This window comes from Phyllostomus hastatus, unplaced genomic scaffold (assembly GCF_019186645.2).
Source record: "Phyllostomus hastatus isolate PE091 unplaced genomic scaffold, TTU_PhHast_1.1 phas_scaffold_345, whole genome shotgun sequence".
Taxonomy (NCBI): domain Eukaryota; kingdom Metazoa; phylum Chordata; class Mammalia; order Chiroptera; family Phyllostomidae; genus Phyllostomus; species Phyllostomus hastatus.
The window spans coordinates 31954793-31976908 of NW_025334024.1; the positions used below are offsets into that span (position 1 = coordinate 31954793).

Here is a 22116-nt window from a genome sequence, read left to right on the forward strand (position 1 = left end):
TACGGGGGGGTGGGGGGGGGTCACAGAAATGAACTTGGAGAAGCTGACGGGACTTGACCCACGGACCCTGGAGTTGGCCACGCGGGGCCTCCCGTGTGCATGGGGCCGGGGCATCGGGTGCCGGGGGAGGGGACGGCCGCCCCTTCCGGCCTCAGCGCACCCCGAGGGTTTGCTGCTCCTCACCCCAGACTGCAGGGACACAGAAAAGATGTAATTCAGGAGTTCGTTGCATAATTTAATACACCCAGCTACTGCCAGTTTTCAGTTTAATAGGTTTTGATAAGAGCCAAGTGCCCTTGAGTCCACACACTGTCCAGCCTGCTTCAGGTGCCGCTTGGCGGGTCAGAACCGAGCACAGGGCCACCGGGCTGCAGCCGCCCGCACGTCGACGCCGGTGCCGGCTGGCTTCTCCGCAGCCGCGGGGACCACGGGCAGCCCGGCCCCGGGTAGGGGGGCCAGGGCCAGTATCTTCAGCCATCCTGACCTCCTGAAATGCACAAGACACTTTTCCCGACCTCTCTCACACGTCCCGTCGTTGTGAGAAATTACTCATAAAAACAGTCAGCAGACCTTGGGGGCAGGCGCGCAGAGCGCCTGGCGTCTGCGGGTCAGCAGGACTCCGAGGCTCTGGGTTTCCGGGGGCGGAGCCTCACCCCCGGGCCCTCACAGTGAGACCGCAGCCAGGCTCGGTGGGAGACGTGCTCTCCCAAAAATACTGCGTCGATGCATTCGTCAAGGTACAATATCCTAAAAATATTCAGATTCTGCAAGGTTCTAGGCTGTAAAAAATACAAAGGCTAAAAACAAAATGTTTACAAAATTTTGCAAACCCAGTCAATTTAAACGAGTAAGAAATGAAGAAAAGTGCTCTTTCTGGCGGGACCGGTGACATGGAATGCAGGGTTGAGAACAGCCACGCGGGACGGTGACGGCACACGCGACCACACGCGACCACACGCACTGCTGCCCTTTGGAGTCTGCCGTGTGGGCCTGGGAGCCGCCCGTGTCCGCACAGGCAAAGCACACGGCATGTGACACATCACATCCCAGACGGAGCACAAAGGAGAGATTCAGTTACAAAGACCTAACGTGATTTGTTTTGAAATGTTAAAAGCGCGATAGTTGGAAACCATTATAAAACTTCTAGGTGGAGCAGGGCGGTCGATGACGGGCTCTCACAGAGCCACCAGCTGGGCCTCACGAGGGGGTAACAGTCGGTGACCGGGGCACGGACCCCGCGGTGCGTCGTGACCGTCGCTGGCTCCAGCCCACTGGAAACCCGCAGGCTTCCAACCCGGCACGGGCCACGGCTCCCACAGGGAACGGGCCGCGCCGGCCGCCTGTGGGGCAGGCACTGTCCCGACCACAGAGCCCTCGGCCGCTCTGCGGGCGCCGACCACACGCAGCTGGAGAGCGTGGGAGGGAGACACAGGCGAGCGGGATGGCCCTGAGCTGGTGCGGGGCGCTCCACAGACGGGAAGGGCCGTGTAAACATCTGTGGGCCCTCTGGCGTCACAGCGCGAGGGTCCGGGCCGCCTCGTCACCCACGAAACGCCGTCCGCGGAGGTTCGCTGCGAGGGAGTTCCACCGCCGGCACGGAAGAGGAAGGGGTCACGGGTCTCGGGCCAGCCTGTACACGTGGAACGTCTTGTTCTGGAACACCCGCGTGAAGAGCCGCGTGTATGCAGGCAGGTCCCTCCGGACCTCCTCGCAGAAGCGGGGGTGGCCGGCCTGCCTCAGGTCCGGCTCGTTCTCCCCCGGGCCGTCCATCACCTGGAGCCGAGACAGAGCCCCGTGCGATTCGGTAAAAAAGAAAAAGTCACTTTTGTAGGAGACGGCACACGTGGGGACACTGGGTTCTCCCGTGGACCTGCGTGGTCTGGTTTCAACGCCAGTGGCCACTGGGGGTCCCCCGGTGCCCTGGCCCCCATAGGTGAGCGCCAAGGCCAGGAGCCACCTTCTGTGGCAAAGCGGGAGTGGCCTGGACCTCTGTCACTCCTGTCCTCTTCGCTTGGAAAGCGAAGTCCGAGCAGGACCACTACGAGCAGAGACCCCCCTCCCCAGCGCACCGGACGGCCCGGCTCGGCCCGAGAGCGCCCCGTGTCTGCTGCACAAGAGGCCCACGAGGACGGCGGGAGGCGGAGGCACCGCCGACACCGGTGACGCTGCAGGGCAGAGGCTTCCAGGAGGCGAAGGCGCTGGCAGCGAGCCCTTCCCCGTGGACGCTGGGTGGGGGCCTGCCCAGCCAGCTGAGGACGGGCTCTGCCTGCCCTGCCCGGGGCGGGGGGCACCCCCAGGGGGTACCCCACACTCGCCCACCCCCTCCACGGCCCGGGGGACACGGAGCGGAGGCCGTGGTGCAGTGTCGCTCCGCAGCGTACGGGGACGCCAGCACCGCCCAGGCCCCTGGGAGCCCCCCCCACCCTGGGCCGCGCACTCACGTGCCCGTTGGCCACGTCCAGCAGGTCCCGCAGCCGGCAGCCCCGCCGGTGCCGCCGCTCGTAGCAGACGCTGTCCTCCAGGATGACGTAGTCGGCGCCCAGGGCCCGCAGCAGGGCGTGCACCTCCTCCGGGGGCCTCTTCGCATAGATCTGGTAGACCTGCGGGGGGAGGGGGGTTGCGGCGCCACTCAGCGGCCGGGCAGTCCACCGAGGGCACGCTGCAGCCTGGCCCCACGAGGGGCGCTCTCTGGGCACCTCCGCCCGAGCCCCCTCCCAGCCCTCGCCGGACCCCAGAAGCCAGAGAAGGCGCAGCAGGCACTCACGGCCTTGGTCCGGGCCCGCAGGCCACTGTCCTCGTAGTGGGGGTGGTTGGTGAGGGTCCGGCCCGTGCACAGCTTGACCCCGGCCAGCAGCTGCATGCTCCCGGCGAACACCGCCGTCCCTGGGGTGTTAGCCCTGGAAGGGTGGGCGTCTGGGTCAGCCCGCTGCCGGGCTGCTCGCGGGCACCAGTGCAGGCGGTGCCGTGCCGCCGGCCCTGTGGCCGGAAAACGCCACGGAGGCAGCCTGAGACGCTCGTCTGCACTCAGACCGGTTCACACGCTTCCACACCCGTGTTGCGTTGGGAGCTCGCACAGGCGGCTCTGACGGGCTGCCCTCCCAGTAGTCTGCCTCGGGCCCACGGCCTCCCAGCCCCACCACGCCCTCCCAGCCGGCTCCCACGGGAGGAGAGGAGAGGACGCAAGAGCTCCCCTTGCTTTTTGGGTAAATGACTGCCCACCACAGACAAGGAGCCTCAAAGCCAGAAAGTGCAGACGAGCAGGTCAGCTCCAAGGGCTTCGTTTAAAACCAGCAGACGAGACCCCAGAAATGCAAACGGAAGAGCCCGGAGACGGGCTCCAGCCCGAGAGCTGGCGTCACTCCGTGGGGCGCGGCACCGAGTCTGCCCTGGCAACCAGTGTCTCCCAGGAGGCCAGGACTCAGGGCAAGGGGCCTCCGCCACCAAACCACAACCTCGCTCCCCGGACACCAGAGCCCCGACTTTGGGGGAGCCGCCTTCCTCCCCCCGCCCTGGAGAAAAGACCCTTAGTAGAAGATTCGACTCCCTCCCGCTGCGTTGGAATCTGGGAGCGATCCGCCAGTGGGCACGGCGTCCCCGTGGGGAACACGCCCGCGGCTCCTGTGCCCCCTACACACAGACCAGGCCACTGAGAGGGGCTGGCCCCCGACAGGCTCCGAGGGAGGGCGGCAGTGGGCGGCCCCGAAGGCTGGGGCCAGACAGGACCTGAGCCCCCTGCAGGCTCACCGCCCAGCCCCCAGCCCCGGAGGCTGCTCCAGTGACTCCCATTCAATGCCAGTCCAGCCGAGGCCTGAGCGTGTCCACGGGCAAGACACCCTGCAGTTCCAGTGCTGCAAACAGTTTCCTTTGGAAAAACTCACGACTTCCTCCTCAACAGTGGAACCCTCATTCACAGACTCGGGGAAGGCGGCTGACTGGCAGCAGAGCCAGGAACGCGGGTCCCGGGGGGAAGAGCTCCAGGGAGCCAGGCTGGGTGCAGAGGTGGTCCCGGACCAGCAGGCCCCGGCGCACGAGCCAGGGAGGTGTTTGCTCCGCCCCCTGGGCCAGCAGTTTCCAGGGACCTCTGGACATCTGACCCACGGGGTCAGGGCACCGGGACAACGGGGCGGTTCAGAGTCCTCTGGGGAAGGTTCACAGAAGCTCAGCCTATTCGCTGCGCGATCACCGAACACCCTCTGTGGCCGTGGCCGCCAGCGACGGCAGACACAGACCAACGCTTAGGACAGAGGCCGCATCGTCCTCCCGGCCCAGCTGCCCCGGCCTGTCCACTCTCCGCCGGCCTCAACCGGCCCACTGCCCTCCGGGGTCCGAGAGCATCGCGGGTTAACGCCCAGGGCGCCGTCTCCAGTCCTCTGGACAGACAGGCCCAGGCCCGGGAAGGAGACCCTGGGGACGTGTTCAGCAGAGACGGGGGACAGGGGCCACGGGCCACGGGGCGGGGGGGTGGCCTAGCGTCACTGCCTGAGTCCCCAGCGGGGCCCACAGAGAGCTGTCCACAGGGCACGGCGCGCGGGGCTGGGGCGGAGGCGGGGGCCGGGCCGTCGGTGGCGCTGCCGAACACGTGCCTGGCCGGGGCGGCGCCTCCTGTCCGCACGGCCGGGTCCGGGCAGGGTCTCCCCGGGGTCCGGGTCTCGTTCAGAGGAGCAGAGAGCAGGTGCCGGTCCGGGGCCCATGGGGAGCAGGGCCAGGACCTCTGCGGACACCCAGCCCCGCGCCCGGCAGAGAGGGCGTCTGCCGTGCGCCCAGCCCGGTTCTCTGTCCCGGCCCCGCGGCGCGTCTCAGAGCGCGCCGGCCTCCGAGGTCGGCAGGGACTCTCATGGCTGTGCCACAGACACACACGCTGGAACCAAGTGAAAAACACACGTTTTCCAAACCTAAGAGACCGAGGCCTCGGGGATTTGCGCTTTCTGTGGAGAAGTTCTCGGGCGCGGGGAGGGACAGGCCTGTGGCTGGCGCAGACGCCGGCTGCCAACCCCACACGACAGACACGTCCTGACTGGAGACAGCCGGCCACGGGGCTCCGGCCAAGGTGGAGGCGCAGGCAGAAACGCTTGGCTTCCTCCCACAACCACAAGGACAACAACCAATTTAAAAACCACAAACAACCAGAACTGCCAGAAAACCAATCTCCGACAACCAAGGAGTTGAAGAGACATTCGTCCAGAGACTGGTGCGCCGAGACAAAGAAATGTGGCCCAAACGAAACAACAGATCAAAACTCCAGAAAAGGAGCTAAGTGACAAGGAGATGGACAACCTGTCAGATGCAGAGTTCAAAGCACTGGTCATCAGGATGCTCACAGAATCGGCTGAGGATGGTGGCAAAATAGAGGAAGAAGAGGAGAAATAGAGGCTTTGCAAAGTGAAATAAAGGAAAATGTACAGGGAACCAACAGTGACGGGAAGGAAACTGGGACTCGAATCAACAGTTTGGAGCAGAAGGAAGAAATAAACATTCAACCACAACAGAATGAAGAAACAAGAATTCAGAATAATGAGGAGAGGCTTAAGAACCTCTGGGACAACTTCAAACGTTCCAACATCTGAATCATAGGGGTGACAGAAGGAGAAGAGGAAGAGCAAGAAATAGAAAACTTACTTGAACAAATAAAGGAGAACTTCCCCATTCTGACAAAGGAAACAGACTTCCAGGAAGTCCAGGAAGCTCAGAGTCTCCCAAAGAAGCTGGACCCAAGGAAGCACACACCAAGGCACATCATAATTAAGTTATTCAAGATTAAAGATAAGAAGAGAATCTTAAAGCAACAAGAGAAAAAGGAGACAGTTAACTACAAAGGAGTGCCCATAAGGCTGTCAGCTAAGCCCTGGCTGGTGTGTCTCAGTGGATTGAGTGCTGGCCCGAGAACCAAAGGGTCGCCTGTTCGATTCCCAGCCAGGGTATATGCCTGGGTTACGCACCAGACCCCTAGTAAGGGGTGCAAGTGAGAGGCAACCACACACTGATATTTCTCTCCCTCTCTTTCTCCCTTACCTTCCCCTCTCTCCAAAAGTAAATAAAATCTTTAAAAAAATAGTCAATCCATTGACATTTCTTTCCTCCCCTCTCTAAAAAGATAAAAGAAGGAAAAAATTTTTTTAAAAGACTGTCAGATGATTTCTCAAAATAAATCTTGCAGGCAATAAGGGGCTGGAAAGAAGTATTCCAAGTCATGAAAGGCAAGGACCTACATCCAAGATTGCTCTACCCAGCAAAGCTTTCATTTAGAATAGAAGGGCAGATAAAGTGCTTCTCAGATAAGGCCAAGTTAAAGGAGTTCATCATCACCAAGCCCTTATTATATGAAATGTTAAAGGGACTTATCTAAGGAAAAAAAGATCAAAACTGTGAAAGTAAAATGACAACAAACTCACAACTAACAACCACCGAACCTAAAAAAACAAAAACAAAAATTAAGCAAACAACTTGAACAGGAACAGAATCACATAAATGGGGGTCACATGGAGGGTTACCACCAGGGAGGAGGAGGGGGAGAATGGGGAAAAGGCACAGAGAATAAGCAGCATGACTGGCAGGTACAAAACAGACGGGGGAGGGTGAGAACAGTGTGGGAACTGGAGAAGCCGAAGAACTTACACACGTGACCCGCGGACGTGCACCAAGGGGGGAGGGTACATGGCAGAAGGGGATAAAGGGGAGAGGAAAACGGGGGCAACTGCAATGGCACCGTCAACAAGACACACTTTAAAACAAACAAACGAACAAAGCCAGCCCCACCGACGTCTGAGCCCGGGGGGTGGTGGGGGGGCATCTGCCCCTGCAGCTCTCTGCCGGGCTCCTCAGCCGCCGCCTAACCCTGGACACCGTGTCCTGTGAGGGGCGCCACGCGGCGAGGGCGCTGGGGGCGGCAGGCACACGCAGGCCGGAGGGTTCATGTTGTGCACGTTACGTGCCGTCCCAGAAAGACCTGGTGGCATCTGGGGCAAAAACTCTCATTTGCTTTTGAAGCTCGAAACTGGAAACAGGTTGACGACCGCTGACCCAGCGGGTGAGCTGAGCACCAGCGCGTGGACAGCTGCTCCACCCCCACCCCGGGGTTCACAGGGTCACGGAGAGACCTCGAAGGGACTCGGGCGACGTAAAAGCGGCTTCTAGGCACTTAAGGTCTGAACTTCACCCACCTCCTGTGTAAAACATGCAGAGCAATTCTTTGTGCTCTGATTAAATGCAAAGGAAGTTCCGTCCATTTTCTTAATCCCAACACCCCACGCTCGCCCCCTCACCGGGAGAGACTATTTCTAGAAGCCAAGCAATGGGGATGTCGCACCTCCCAACACTCGGACCCCCGGGTCCCTCTGAACTGCACAGGGACGAAGGAGGGCCCCAGCGACCGACCGACGCACAGTGTGAGGACACAGAGGGGCCGGGTGCGAACCCCGGGTGCCGCGGCGTCGGGCCTCGTGAAGCGAGGCGCCTCCTGGACACCCAGACCCGTGGGAGGGCCCCCGGGCTTTGCTGACGGAGGTCTTCACCCGGCGCAAACGCCCGGGTTTCGAACTTCCGTCCGGGAGACACGGGCAGCCAGGGTGGTGCCGGGGGACACTCGCAGGTTGGTGCGCTGGGCTCGCCTGCGCGGGCGACCCCCCCACTGCCGGTCCCCCAGGGAGGACTCCTGGGGGCCGACATCACAACTGTCCTCACACGTGACTGAGAAATTCAGCCCTGAAGGAGTCTTGGTTTTACACTTAAATTCAAATCTCCCCTAAGGAGCTCAGGACCAAAATGCACAAAACATTTTCTGTGACTAAAAATTAGAACTCCATAAAATTTTTTCTGCTGAAACCGGTTAAGCCTCTCACTGTCTTACCACGCAGTCAAGAATAAGAAGCTACAAAGGCACAGATTTCGCCCGGAGACCTGGGCTGCCAGACGCCCGCCCCACAGCACAGGGCCAGGGCGCCGCACAGCCCTTGGGCCGCAAGGCCGGGGTGCGGGACGGGGACGTGGGGGTTGCTGGGGGAGGCTCCCCGCCGGGGCTGCCCCGAGCTGCATGAGCCCACCGCCCCCCCACCCAGAGGCCCGGCCCCAGTCCCACAGGCTCCAGGCCTGGGCTCCGTGCAGGTGCGGCCAGAGCTCACGGACGGACGGGCCGCGGGGACGCGCGGGCAGAACCCTTCCTGGGTCGGGTCCCCACGGGCCGAAGGTGCTGGACCTGCTGGGACGAGGGTGACCCCACCGCCCCACCTCGCTCAGGGCCTGGCAGCGCCCCCCCGCCCAGGCGCCCTCCCCACTGGGGTCCCTGCTCCTCGGGCTGTGGGGGCAGAGCGAGAAACACCGTTTCCAAACACAGAGCTCCAAAGGGAAACCTGAGAGCGAAGCAACTCCACAGTGAGACTCGGCAGCCGGCAGCAGCACGGACCGCCGCCTGCAGAGGCCCGGAGAGGCCCCGGAGTGGCCCCGGAGTGGGAAGGGTAAGAAAATCCTCTTACTTAATCCAGTCCATCAGCTCCACTGTGTCTGGGTCATAGAATTCCCTCAACTCCGACAGCTCATCCATCATTCCTGGCCAGAACTGAAATCAAAAACAAAACAAAACGAAAACAAAATCCACCCACACCCACGGTGGTCACTACAGTGGAAGGGCAGAGGCAATGCCTCTGCATGGGGGCTGGGCGTCGGGATGGGGCCCCGGGGCTCCGCCCCACAGCCCGTCCCTCTGCTGCGGTGCGTCAGCCGACCTCTGAGAGGTTTCCAGAGCCAGCCTGAGCCAGAGCTAGTTCTGACCAGAGGTGCTGTCGACTGTTTTAAATGAGCTTCTGTTTTCCTCAATAAAAGTGCCGCTGCGAGAATCCAGTGAGACGTGAATCTGGAGCGAGGAGTAGCCACTGTGACAAAGTTCACAGCTCACCAGGAAGCTGTGACTGCGATCCTGCCCCTGCCCCCCATTCGGGGTGCTCCGTGGGAGACAGCAGCGTGGGGGGCTGCAGGCACGCTGCAGAGGCTGGCACAGGCCCTCACCGTCGCCAGGGAGACGGGGGTCACAGAAGGCCCACCGTGCCACGTGCTGTCCTCTCGAGAGGCGCAGACCTCGGCTCACACAGGACCTGATCTGGCCAGGCCATGAAGGGGCAGAGCAGCACCCCAAAACCTGACTCCAAATCCAGCCCCCTTTGGCTACGTGGGGTGGGGATACTGTGATGATAGCCTTTTGTCCTAGGGGTCTGGGCACACGGTCTGACGTTCATGACCGTCACCACAGGTGCGATGGCAGAGAAGAACCCCGAAACAGGGCCGTCCACACGGGCCCCCCCCGAGGACGCGGTCCTGCCGCTGGCGTCGAGCAGACGCAGGCAGACGCCCCCTCGGGGGCCAGGCTCACAGAACACGTCTGGCTGATGCAACGACTGATGAGACGCTCGTGGTGTCACCACGGGACAACTGGCTGGAGAGACCGAAGCGCCTGCTCCAGCCGGACGCTGGGCAGACACCAGGACCCGCCTCCTACACGGGACGCGCCCGTGCACCCCAGGCAGGGAGGGTGTGATGACGCTGAGGCGGCCCCGACCAGTGGGGACCGGCCGGGCTGGGGCAGCCCTGCCCACGCCCTCCCCTGGCCTCATCCTTGGCCGCCTCTCCGGCTTGGCCACGTCCCTCCTGGGGGTGAGGAGGATGGACCGGCGCGGGCGGTGCCTGGAGCTCCAGGCCCCCAGAGAGAAGGGACGGACTCCCACTCGCTCGGTGCCGGCGCCAGGTCCAGTTACCATCGCCCCTGCGGCTCTGACAAAATGGACACCAACTTGTTTATGGGGTGTTCTAATGCTTGTGCTGGAAAACGTTTTTAAATGAGTGAATTCAATGGACATTCCGTATTTTTCTAGTTTGAAAGTCGCTGTTACTAATTCTGATAATGTTACAATCTACTGACATAGTCTGGTGGTAAATCCTTAACCAACGTGAAAGTGTTGACTTAACGAAATGCTGCTTCTAAATGATCAGCAATAGTTTACAGGAAACTTTAACAACCCGAATAAGTGGTCAACCTGGCGGTAAGAATACTATTAAAGTCTCGATTTTAGAATGGAGCTTTTCCCTTTAAAACGGGATTATCCGGAAGAGACACACAGCAAAACCAGCATCGGGGCCAGACACTCTGAAACCGCCACACTGCGCATTGACACTGCAGCCAGGCTTTGGGGGACGAGCTCTAGTCACTGACGTGCGCACCTGCTGACAGCGGCACACAGGCGGCTCCGGGGGCCACGCACGAGCCCCCCCCTTTGTGCTCTCCCGCCCAGGGGCTCGGAGAAGCGGGGCTGCTTGCGCTGCCTCCTGCAGAGGCGTCTCCTCGTCGGGCGCCGAGACAGGCCCGTGCTTCTGCGGGGAGGGGTCTGCCCCGGGCCCGGGGCGCTCTGCAGTGTCTGCCCACGCTTCTGGTCAGCCCAAGTGGAGGGGGTGCTACTGGCCTCTGGTGAGCACAGGCAGGGCGGCGGCCGGGCCCAGGACGCCAAGTGCCCAAGGAGGGCTCTCCCCAGGCGGACGCATGGTGTCCGGCCTCGAGGGGCAGCAGCCCCAGCTGCAGGGCTGGGGCTCCGGCTCGGGACCGGCCCCCGGAGCCTCTCACTCCCCAGGCCAGAGACCCAGGGCTCCGGGCTCGGCTCCTCTCCGCTCCTCTGTCCTTCCCCCTGTCTCACCAACAACAGGCGACTCAGGTCCCCAGACAGTTTAAAAAAACCAGTGAAACTGGAAGAAAGTGGCTGAGGCGTCCAGGAATGGTGGGAAGACAGGGTCGGCAGTGAGGCGAGAGCGGGGTGAGCACGGGGTGAGTGCAGGCTTCCTGTGCGAAGGGCCCCCTGCTCACTCTGTGTGTGTCTGACCCCTAGAGCAGCTTCCCACCGTCTGCAAGGAGCCCCGTCTGTCCACGCTGGGGCAGCTGCAGCCCCAGAGGCAGGGGGACCGCCTCGCGCTGCGGGCCCCAGGGCCCAGGAGTCGGCCCAGGGCTCTGCCTGGGACAGCGAATGGCTTGACGGGCAGGAACGGGACCAAACACAGCTTTCTGAAATATTTACGCTGGGATCATCCAACACAGCGACTACCTAACTTTCTTTCAGCCTAAGCCCTCTGCTGCGCACGAACCCTCACTTGAAAACACAAGCGAGTGAGCCCAAAGCTGCCCCTCTGCGGAGAGTCCCCTCCCCGTGAGCCGTCTCCGAGACCAGGCGCCCGGCACAGGGGGTCTGCAATCCACTGTTCTAATTGCAACAAAATCTGAAGAAAACCATCTAAACTTTAAAAAACACGTAATATTTTTTGAGAGACTGAGAGCTCACGTGGAGAGCCCGGGCCACCGGCCAGGTGACAGCGCGAGTCTGTGGACATCGAGGTCGTGACACAGCGTCCCGGAGTCGCCGACCAGACTGCTGACCCGGGCTCTCAGCCCGGAGCACGGCCACCGCCAGCCCAGCAGCCAGGCCCCCGAGAGCAGGGAGGGTCTCCCTTCCTCCAGGCCTGGGGGACAGGCCCAGCCAGCCCCTGCTGCCGCAGCCGCTGCCACTGGGGCCGCCCTCCCCCCAGGGGACGTACAGGGCAGGGCCACTGCACCCCGAACCTCCTACTCCATTCACCCCCAAACAGGTCTGAAAACGTCTCCATTCTCAGAATTTGCATCAGCTGAAGAGGAGTCAGGACCAAAATTACTCAGAATGATTAAACCGGAGTCGTTTCTGCTATGCGTTCACTCCCTAGGTACTCTCTGGGAAACGGCTCAGTCTTCCCACCAAGGCCGACGGCCCGGGAGTGCAGGCGGCTCTGCACCCTCCGCGGGGCACGCTGTCCCCCCCGCAACGGACGAGGTCGCGGGTCGAGGCAGCCCTCTGCCACGCGGGTTAACGCCAAGGACGAGAAATCAGTCTTACCTTGTAGCACAGCGAGAGCAGGATCAGTATCGGAACAGAATACCGCAGCACGCACATCTACGCGTGAAAGACAATTGTAAGTGTTCTCAACAGCTTTGCTCTGTAAACGTATGCTTTTTTAAAACAACAGAAATTCACCTTTAAGGGGCACGTACTGGAGTCCCTGACATGCGGAGCCGCGAGCCGGGGGCAGGCCCCGGCCACTCCAGAGCCTGCGGCTCCAGCACGCTGGCCCCCCCCCGCCCCACCCCCACCGGTGGCCTCAGAGAACAGGACCACAGAGGTGGTGCGCTCTCCAACCACTGTGTTTAGGATAACACGTCACAGTTACACGTGGTAGCTCTGGGCAGTGGGGTTATTGGCGATGTTTAAATTTTCTTTGTGTGCTTTTCATATTTCCAAATTCTGTATAATGAGCATATCCAACTTATGGTCTGGGAAAAAATGACTAAAAATAAAAAAATTCCTTGTAAAGTCAACATGTGTCAACGATCTATTGTTAGCTCCACTGTCAGTGCCCGCTTGCTCAGACGGACGTGTGGGCACCTGCTGGGTAACACAGAACGGTCGGAGAAACGGAAGTCACAGGAGCAGCACTGACCCTCGCTGGGGTGTACAGGCGGGCAACCCTCAGGAGCGGCCCCCACACTTCCGCGCTGCACAGGCCAGAGGCTGCGAACATGCACAGGTGCGGCGTCCACAGGTACTTCATCCTGCAGGACGACGGGCACAGGTCAGCCGAGATAGCCGCGCTCGTCCGATCTCACCGAAACCGCACGACCCGTCGGCCAAAGCCGAGCAGCCAACCTCACTGCCCTCCCTCCGAGAAGTTCCCCGGAGTGAGGACAGGAAGTTTGCTAACTAGGGAACGCTGGTTACCCGTGAGACTCTGCTCTGGGAGAAGCAGCAGGTAAGAGACACTCATGGCAGGGGTGTCGAACTCATTGTCACGGGGGCCACATCAGCCTCGAGGTCACCTTCAAAGGGCCGAGTGTAACTTTAGGACTGCCTAAATGTAACTACTCCTTAACTGGGGGCCAGGAGCTCGGCACTGCCGCCGGGCAGAAACCAGGTGCCGGGCTGGGTAAAACCAGGTGGAGGGCGGGATTCAGCCCAGGGGCCTTGTGTCTGCCACCTGTGCTCTCCGGAAACTTCTGTCATGAATGAAGATGACATCAGTTCCAATTTCATTTCTAAATGACGCCAGGCACAGAGTGGCCGAATGCACGAACAAACCAGACAGACAAGCCGAAGTTACCTCATCGTGCTCAGGGCCAGGAACCCAAACAGGATGGTGTGCATCAGGTTGTAGGCGGTCTCCGGCCGCAGGCTGACGGGGCAGGCTCCGGCCTCCTGGGGCGGCCGGCCGGGGGTGCCGCTGGGGGAAGCAGCACGCGCACAGGTTAAACCAGGCACAGAACTTCCACTCGGGCGTGTCTTCTTAGAAGAGGGCACAAGAAACTCACGCCTTCGTGTACTTAGAAATGTGTTATTTCTCTAAGATAAAACAAATTACTGATCATTTTAATTTATGAGGCTAAAAGTGTCATAATAGAAGTGCATCGATAAGCAGAATAAATAAAATTTAACAAATTTCATTTTAATTTAAGTAAAAATTTAAAGTGCTTCAATCCTTTAAATAATAAACAAAAATCTTTTTTGAAACCACTTACACTAAGAAATCCTGAAAAATATTTTATAAGTTACCAGTGCTTTTCAAGGTCTCCTTTTTAAGAAAAACTTTTAAAAGACTATTTATTTTTAGACAGAGGGAAAGGGAGAGACAAAGAGAGGGAGAGAAATGTCAATGCATGGTTGCCTCTCATGCGCCCCCTACTGGGGACCTGGCCCGAAACCCAGGCCTGTGCCCTGACTGGGAATCGAACTGGCGACCCTTTAGTCTGCAGGCTGGCGCTCAATCCACTGAGCCACACCAGCCACGGCGCAAGTTTCTACAAATAAGGAAAATTAAAAATGTATCTGTCCACTTGGAATTCAGTTTCTTCATGAACTAATGATCACATTTTAACTGGCCAACACCCCTTAGGTGTTTCTACAGATGACTCCTCAAACACACTTCTGCCGGGGCGATCACACCCGTGGAGTCCAACAATGACTCCAAACCACCACCCGACCCCTGCTCACGCCCCGTTCTGTTTGCGGCGGCTGCTGCTCCGGGGGATTTCCTCGAATCGGGTCAGGACCCTCGTCTTGATGCTGCGTTCGTCACGTCTCTAAACTACCTTCAGTCAAGAGCGGTGCCCCCCCCCTCGCCCCTGTAAAGCTGTTGGCGGGAGGAAGACCGCGCACCACTTGCCCCGTGACCACCCGCACCCTCGGGGTCTGGCGGGGAGGCCAGTGCACTGCTCCGCTGCCGCGCTTCTCACAGCTGTGCGCAGACCCGGGGCGCCCTTCCGGCAGGAACGCCTCCTCGCGTGCTGCGCGCCAAAGCCTCAGGGAGAAGGAAGCGACAGCAGAGGCCACCCCCCCCTTGAAGATCACACGACACTGTGTCAGGGCCCCCGGGTGTCAGTGCCGCTGTGGCCGGAGAAGCCCGGGTGTCTGGAGGCCTCTTCCCCCCGGACTCACTGGAAAGTCACAGTGACGCGCTAAGGCCCCCCACCCACTGGTCTGACTCTGTCCTGGGACGTCGGCCACTGCCGCCCGGGCCCAGATGCCCACGTCGATGGTGGAGCTGCCCTGACGAACACCACCCCCCCCACCCCCCAGTAGGCTGACCGTTTCCCCCCCGTGTTCCCAGCTCTGCAGTTTCCCCCCAACACGGGCAAGCTGGCCGAGGCACAGCACCGGCTTCTGATGCCGCCGCACCTGAGGTTGCGGAAGGCGACGGCTAGCGCGGCCACCGCGGTGACGCCCAGGACGAACAGGTGGGCGTGGAAGAGCAGGGTGTCCGAGAGCCTCCCGAAGGTGTTCAAGGGCAGGAGGCCAAAGGCCTCTTCGCAGAGGTACAGATTCGCGTCGAAGTCTCTGGGGGCAGACGGGAGAGAGGGTTGAGTCCGGCATCGGCAAACCACAACTTTCTCCTTGAAATGAGCCCGAATTAACAGTTGAAGGCACAACGATAACTTAAGTTTTAAAGTCTTTGCTGACTAAATACAAAAAGTAAACCTACATTTTATTTGTTGAAGAAAAAACAGATTTCAAATTATAGTCATACCTTGTCGCTCCGAAGCCAAACTTTGCCTTCAGAAACTTAAACACGTGCTCGTCTGACTTCAGGTTGAGGGTTTTCTGTGGGAGGGGGGAGGACGAGCGGAAGCTGCTGTCAGCGCCCGGCACACGGTGGCCCACAGTCCCCGTGGCACGCAGGCCCCGGGCCCAGCCCGCAGCGGCCGGCCAGCAGCAAGCGCAGCGAGCACGCACGGAGGCCCGCGGGCCAGAGATGCCGGGTGGGGCCTCTGCAGCCGCCCGCCTTCCCAGAACTGCCGACGCTCGGCCGGATGTGAGACCGGGGTGCGCACTGAGTGGTGTGCAGGTGAAGGGTGTGCTCATGGGGGCCTGGAGGGGCCGGTCTCCCCCTTGGCGGTCAGCGCACAGCACGTCCTGCACCCGTGGCCCGTCCCGAGACCCGCCCCCCAGGGTGCAGGGTCCCCTCAGCAGGGCACGTGTCTCTGATGGGAAAGCTGGTGCACTCGTTAACTTAACCCAGTAAAGGTCAGGCCTTGTTGTTTGCTTAGTTCCGCCGCAGTGCAAAAGTGATCTCTGGAAACACCTGTCTAATGCTTTTCAAGTTGAGCTTCTACAAAGTTCAATAACTCAAAAGGTGCGTTCAAGTAGAACACGTTCAAGAGTGACCAGAAAGCAAGGGCCAGAGTCAAGAAAACAGTCCTGTTACTGAAACGATTCAGGACCGAGCCGAAGGTGGACCGGCAACTCTCCCCCGCAGAGAGTGGAGGTCCGTCTGCCCTACGGACCCACCTTGGTGACGTTGTTGAGGAAAATCGTCAAACACAAGACCACGAGTAAGTGTAGCGACAGCTTCCTGAGCCTGCTAAGGAGGTTTCCAGTCTTCAGATCTTTCTAGAAATTAAAGAACTGAGTTTTAATTCTTAAATTTTAACGTAACTTCATAAACACTTCGGATTACTTAAGGATTTAAAACATCAGGTCGTGCAACATATCGGGAAAGTGTGTGGAAAATACGACCTGCCAACTTTCACGTTTACATTATTGTAATATTTGCAACTTGCTAAAACTACACGAATCCTTTAATAAGCAGCTCCACACGATGGGAAAGCATGCCCTTTGCCACCAGAGCCCAGGGCCCGCCACTCACGAGTGCTCAGGGACGCTGACAGAACCGCCCTCGACCCCTCCCCCGGGGGCCACAGGCGCGGCGGCTCCCGGCGAGCACAGGGCAGCCGTGCGCACAGGTGGGCCCCAGCTTTCTCCCAGGCTCAGAACCCTCGCAGGTGTTCACACGTGACAGCATCCGGCGAGTTCACATGCAGTGACGCTTACTGATGACGAGGGGGGAGAGCGTGGCGGGTGCTAATGTTTTTGATCGTCAACTGAAGGCCTGTTTCTAAAAACCCCTGTGAGCTGGCCCGTAGCAGCTTCCACAAAGACCAGTGAGAAAAAGGGTTTGTTCTTCCGGAAGCAGAAAACCAACTGCCTCCTGGACAGCGAAGTGCTCACGAGTTTCTCACGTGCTTAGGGGGGAGATGGCAGGCTCGGTGCTGCTACGAAGGGAAAACCACCGATTCTGAAAGCTCGTGTAAGTGAGTCCTGAAAACTCTACTTAGATGACAAAGTCAAAAGACCGAGTCACTGTGTTCAAACGTGATACACTAGGAAACGTCCCCTTGTTTCCAGAGGCATCTGCGAGGATTTCTGAGAGCTCGAGTTCTCTCTCTGAGAACTTGGTAACCAGGTGCGGGGGCTGGGGCTGGGGCTGGGGCTGGGGCAGGGGCAGGAGCAGGGGCTGGGGCTGGGGCTGGGGCTGGGGCAGGGGCAGGAGCAGGGGCTGGGGCAGGGGCTGGGGCTGGGGCAGGGGCTGGGGCAGGGGCAGGGGCCGGGGCAGGGGCAGGGGCCGGGGCCGGGGCCGGGGCCGGGGCAGGGGCCGGGGCTGGGGCTGGGGCAGGGGCTGGGGCTGGGGCTGGGGCAGGGGCCGGGGCTGGGGCTGGGGCAGGGGCAGAGCACAGCATCTGTCCACCAGCCGGCCTTGAGAATGTCCCTGCTCCGCAGTGCCTGCTCTGCAGTCCAGCAGAGGCAGAGCTGTGAAGGCTTTCTCTGCTATTCCAACTTGGAACCCATAGCACTCAAGCAGGCATCTGGGGTTGATCCCTGAATGGAATGATGACTCCAGTTCTCAGGGAAATAATACAAACAGGAACGCTAACCAGGAACTTCCCAAAAACAAATACCGATACTCCCCTTCCTGCTTTTTAGTGGGAATTTGCTCACGAGTGTCCCTCTGAACACTGCATGAAAATGAAGTCCCACAAACCACACTGTTTACATAAAAACACAGACAAGAAAAGGCCTACCTGAAGTCTTCTTACAATCAATACTGAGAGGTTGAAACTGATAAGCAGCGACCCAAGAATCATGGAGTTGAAAAACTGAAGGGCGCAGACCAGGAGCAAAGCTGCGACCTGAATCGTGTACAGCCACGTCGCCTGCAACAGCCAGAGAGTCCGGTGAGGCCGTCCGTCCAGAAACAGCAACCCGCCTCAGTCCCAGATGTACAGAAAACACAGCCGCGCCAGAAACACTAGCTAAAGGGGAGGAAGCTAAATCATCGGCTTATGTTTACTTAACGGTTAACTGCATAACACTTGACACTTTGTAACCTTAACTGACGAGGAAACAAACTGGACACTATGCAGCGAGGCGGCAAACAATGAAACAATGCCGCAGATACACTCTGGAAACGAGCAAGGAAACAAAGTGGACACTATGCAGCAGAGGCGGCAAACAATGAAACAATGCCGCAGATACACTCTGGAAATGAGCAAGGAAACAAAGTGGACACTATGCAGCAGAGGCGGCAAACAATGAAACAATGCCGCAGATACACTCCGGAAACGAGCAAGGCAGTTGCACCTCCCATCTTCTTCCCAGTTCTTTCACAGTCACGGCTGACAGCCAACCGTCAGTATCTTACTGTATTCTATCGCTTCCCACTTCCCCGCTGTGGGACCACGGCATTCAACGTTTCCCTTTGTCTGTGTGTGTGTTTACCTCCCCCAGGGACTGAAAACCTCATGGGAGTGGGTGCAGGCACAGAGCGGCACCAGGGGCACACGGATCCCGGCAGAAACCAACTGTGGGGACTGGCTCGCAGGGAAGACAGGGATGCTCACACCTGCCTCAGTGCCTGGGAGCCGGCAGGAGGACCACCCAGGGTCCCGTGCAGAGCTGCACTGGAGAAGTGCTCCCCTCTGGTGGGAGAAAAGACAGAAAAAAGCAAACCCCACCCATCTGGACCAAAGAAAATGCCTCACACACAAAAAAAAATAATAAAGAGCTGATAGCTCTGTCTTCTCTTTCCAATTAGGCCACTTCCTATTCACATTGGCTCACGAAAAGTTCACTGTGTCCTGCAGCGAATCAGGGTTCCCCCTGCTTTGTTCTGTGACCTCGCAGGACACAGACCTGCGTCAAGGACTTAAGCCTCAGGCCTGTCACGCACACGAGGACACAAACGAGGGCCGCGGTTCCGTGTGCCACAGGCGAGGTCCCTGTGGCAAGTCAACAGAGACGCACATGCCAGCTGGTTAAATGTTACTATGAAAATTTTATGAAGTACTGCAGAAGAGCTGTCACATACCCACGGATTTCCTTGGAAAAAAGTCAATACACAGCCACACACTTTAAAAGAGCTATCATGTAAATTAAAACTTACGTCCTCTTTGAAAAGGGCAGTTGACCTGGATATTTATGCTCCAAATAAATGTACCAGAGGGGCCCAAAGATCTCCAGAACTCATCTATGAAAAACTGTGTGTTATGCTCCCATGCTCAAACTTCAGCCCCCTTCCCAGTCCTCTCCACCTGAGGCTCGTGAGTGCTTCTGCCGGTTTTTGTTTCCCTTCGGGGAAGTTTTCCATCCAGGGACACAAAACTCAGTTGCTCGGGGCGAGATCAGGTGAATAAGGAGGGTGGGGCACAGGGCTGGGGTGGGGGGAGGCGGTGGAGAGGGGTGGGAGTCACGCTGTTTTTGGTCAAAAACTGCTGACCACTGGGCGTGGTGTGGGCAGGTGCACTCGTCAATCACCCGTCATGAAATGGGCAGACGTGTTGAAAGAGTCTCCAAAAAGATCACCGAGGCCGAGCGCAGCCTCCCACAACAACGCCAGCGGGTGTGCTGATACAGGTGTGTACAGGTGTGTGCCCAGAACACTCACCCAGCGGGGGAAGCCTGGACTACAGGGGCCTGCCCCCCAGAAGATAATTCCGGTTTCTCTCTGAGATCTCCCCTTGTACCACTTAACGTACAATACGCAGAAGACAAGCTAAGACAGTCCGGTGCGGCTGGGAGAATCGCCCTCTCCAAACACCACATTCCCGTGAGCTGCAAGCAGCGCCCCCCTCAGGGTAACACCCACATGCCACGCTCCTTCCAAGGCAGCAGTGGCCGGCGGCCGGCGGTGCTCACCTTCAGGGCCGGCAGCATGTCCAGGGAGTCCAGGGCGAAGAGCCCCAGGGCCTGCAGCAGCATCGTGAACTGATTGAACTGCCACGTCAGGCTGAAGACGAAGGTCGACACGAAAATGGCGAGAAGGGCCAGCCTCTGGAGACAGAGAGCCCCGTGTGAGTCACGAGTCGCCGGTGAAGGAAAGCCTCACAGACAAGTTTTCAAGGGCAGTCAGACCTCTGTCACCACGCGGAAGACCCTACGCCGCTGCTCTGAGCACTGCTGCACTAGTTACTCGAGCTCTAAAGGCCCCGAGAGACGCCTGGCGTGCAAACACTCCCACGTGGGGCGCGAGCCCCGAGCTGGCACGGAGGCGATGATGCATCACATCACATCTCGAGAGACGGGGCTTCAGAATTCTAGCGGTTTTGTAGAAACTGTGGTTTTGCTACAACCACTTAAGGGCAGATTATGTATTTCAACCAAAAAAAAGAAACCATTTTCTTTGCAAAGGAGGAAATGGCTCAGAAACAGATTTCATTTCACTTAAAACACTGGCCATGCACTGAGGCCCATTCCCAGACTCCGGGACAGGGTGCAGGTCACCACTTCTGAAGCTCGGACGCAACTAGAGATCGAAAATGCAGGACCTTTGTCCTGGCCGGTCGGCTCAGTGGTTGAGCACCGGCCTGCAAACCAAAGGGTCGCCGGTTCAGTTCCCAGTCAGGGCACATGCCTGGGATGCAGGCCAGGCCCCCAGTAGGGGGTGTGTGAGAGGCAACCACACGTGGATGTTTCTCTCCCTCTTTCTCCCGCCCTCCCCCTCTCCTGAAAATAAACAAATACAATTAAAAGAAAAAAGGCAGGACACTTCACGACAGCTCACCTCAGATACGGGCCGCAGGTTGGGCCTCAGGAAGTAGGTGAGAGCCGCCACCTGGACGGCGAGGAAGGGCAGCGCCCAGTTCTCCCGCAGCGGGACGGTGAACTCCACCCGGGTCGTGTCGACTCTGCAGGGAAGACACAGTGCCCACCGCTGCCCTCGCACGGGCCACACCCAGCCATCCTGCAGCGGCGGCTACGCTGCATTACGGGCACTTAGGTTCCACTTGCTGGCTCTCGGTCATTGTAATCGGCCCTGAGACCCAGGTCGCCCATCTGCACACGCGTGTTCAGGTGGGGGCTGCGGCAGTGAACAGACGTGCCCACGCCGACGGCCTGGCACCACGCCCCCCACGCCACCGGCGCCCGTGCCCTCCCCTGCGTCAGACTGGAGTCCCGCCTGGCCCTCGAGGACCGGTGCGCAAGCTCCCTGCCTCCTCGTGTGCCCCTGAAGGGCAAGGGCAGGCTGGTGTCCGTCTCTGCACGCCTGGTGCTAGGAACCACCCTGCACGTAGTAGGCGCTCAGTAAACATCCTGCATTTACTCTTCAGGCAGACAATAAACTTGACTTTAACTGGCTCTTGCAGGAGTGATACAGTAAGCTCAGACACCAAGGCAGCGCGACCCATTGGCCCCTCGGGCTGTGAGTCTGAGTTCTGCCCGACACTGAGCTGTGAGCGTGTCGGCGTGAACACATGTGCCTCGACCTCTCTCTCTGTGCATTCTCACGTATGCTCACACACCCGTAAACAACAACGCACACGCAAAGCATGTTGCTGAGTGCTGGGCATATAGTTATTACTTAGTAAAATTAAATAAAAAGTAATCTGTCCAGGGCTGTAAAACAAACGGCAGAACTTGGGTGTGAGTCGGGGAAAGTCTCCCGTCGGCACTGGTGCTGCCACTGTCGGTCAGGCAGTTCGCAGCACACGTTCGATGTCTAAGGAGTGCGTCTCACAGCGCTGCGGCGCGCAGAAGCAGACGATCGGAGGGCGGAAAAGCCCCTCGCGTCTGCGCAGAGCTCTCCGCCTCGCTCGCTGTGAGCGGCGCGCAGCCCTCTGCAGGCCGTGAGGGACAGCGGCAGAGGGGCACCGAGCACGGCTCTCCCGGCTCGCAGGCCGGCGCCCCGCCCCTCCGCCGGGGGCGCGCACGCACGCAGGACGTCCTGCCTCACTGACCGACGCCGCAAGCGCGCGCACGCAGGATGTCCTGCCTCACTGACCGAGACCGGGGGTGCGCACGCAGGACGTGCTCTCACTGACCGAGGCTGGGGGTGCGCGCACGCAGGACGTCCTGCCTCACTGACCGAGGCTGGGGGTGCGCACACGCAGGACGTCCTGCCTCACTGACCGAGGCCGCGGGCGCGCGCACGCAGGACGTCCTGCCTCACTAACCGAGGCGCGCAGACGCCACGCGGCAGAGGCTTCCACGTCGACGGGAAACAAAGAGCCGCCCGTTCGCACACGTTCCCGGGGAGAGAGTCACGCCGGCCCCCGCTCACCTGTTGGTGACGTACCAGCACGCGGCCAGCAGCCCCGCCAGCCACGTGCCGCTGAGGAGCCAGCTGGTCACGTAGAGGGCTGCGACGTAGACCGCCTGGAGCCCGAACAAGGTGTAGATGTAAAAATAGACCGGCTCCAGGTATTTCTGCGGAGGGACGACAACACGCGCCCGTCAGGGAAGCCCCAGCCCTGTCCTCGCCGTTAAACCGCGACAGCGGACCCGCGCTGCCCGGGGGCTGGGC

General features: G+C 59.6%; 1 protein-coding gene across 5 annotated transcripts in view; it reads right to left on the reverse strand.

Moving 5' to 3' along the window:
- Positions 1 to 222: 222 nt before the first annotated feature.
- The window catches only part of DPY19L3 (dpy-19 like C-mannosyltransferase 3), a 31577-nt gene continuing 9683 nt past the window's right edge, over positions 223 to 22116 (reverse strand). For all 5 annotated transcript variants that reach the window (XM_045818922.1, XM_045818923.1, XM_045818921.1 and 2 more), the window contains 14 exons: positions 21874 to 22019; positions 20377 to 20500; positions 19512 to 19646; positions 17399 to 17530; positions 15828 to 15929; positions 15067 to 15140; positions 14718 to 14876; positions 13147 to 13266; positions 12490 to 12601; positions 11889 to 11945; positions 8466 to 8548; positions 2765 to 2897; positions 2442 to 2600; positions 223 to 1773 (listed from right to left, as the gene is read on the reverse strand). In XM_045818922.1, the coding sequence (XP_045674878.1) occupies positions 1612 to 1773; positions 2442 to 2600; positions 2765 to 2897; positions 8466 to 8548; positions 11889 to 11945; positions 12490 to 12601; positions 13147 to 13266; positions 14718 to 14876; positions 15067 to 15140; positions 15828 to 15929; positions 17399 to 17530; positions 19512 to 19646; positions 20377 to 20500; positions 21874 to 22019 (1698 nt within the window). In that variant the 3' untranslated portion in view covers positions 223 to 1611. The remainder of the gene's footprint in view (positions 1774 to 2441; positions 2601 to 2764; positions 2898 to 8465; positions 8549 to 11888; positions 11946 to 12489; positions 12602 to 13146; positions 13267 to 14717; positions 14877 to 15066; positions 15141 to 15827; positions 15930 to 17398; positions 17531 to 19511; positions 19647 to 20376; positions 20501 to 21873; positions 22020 to 22116) is intronic.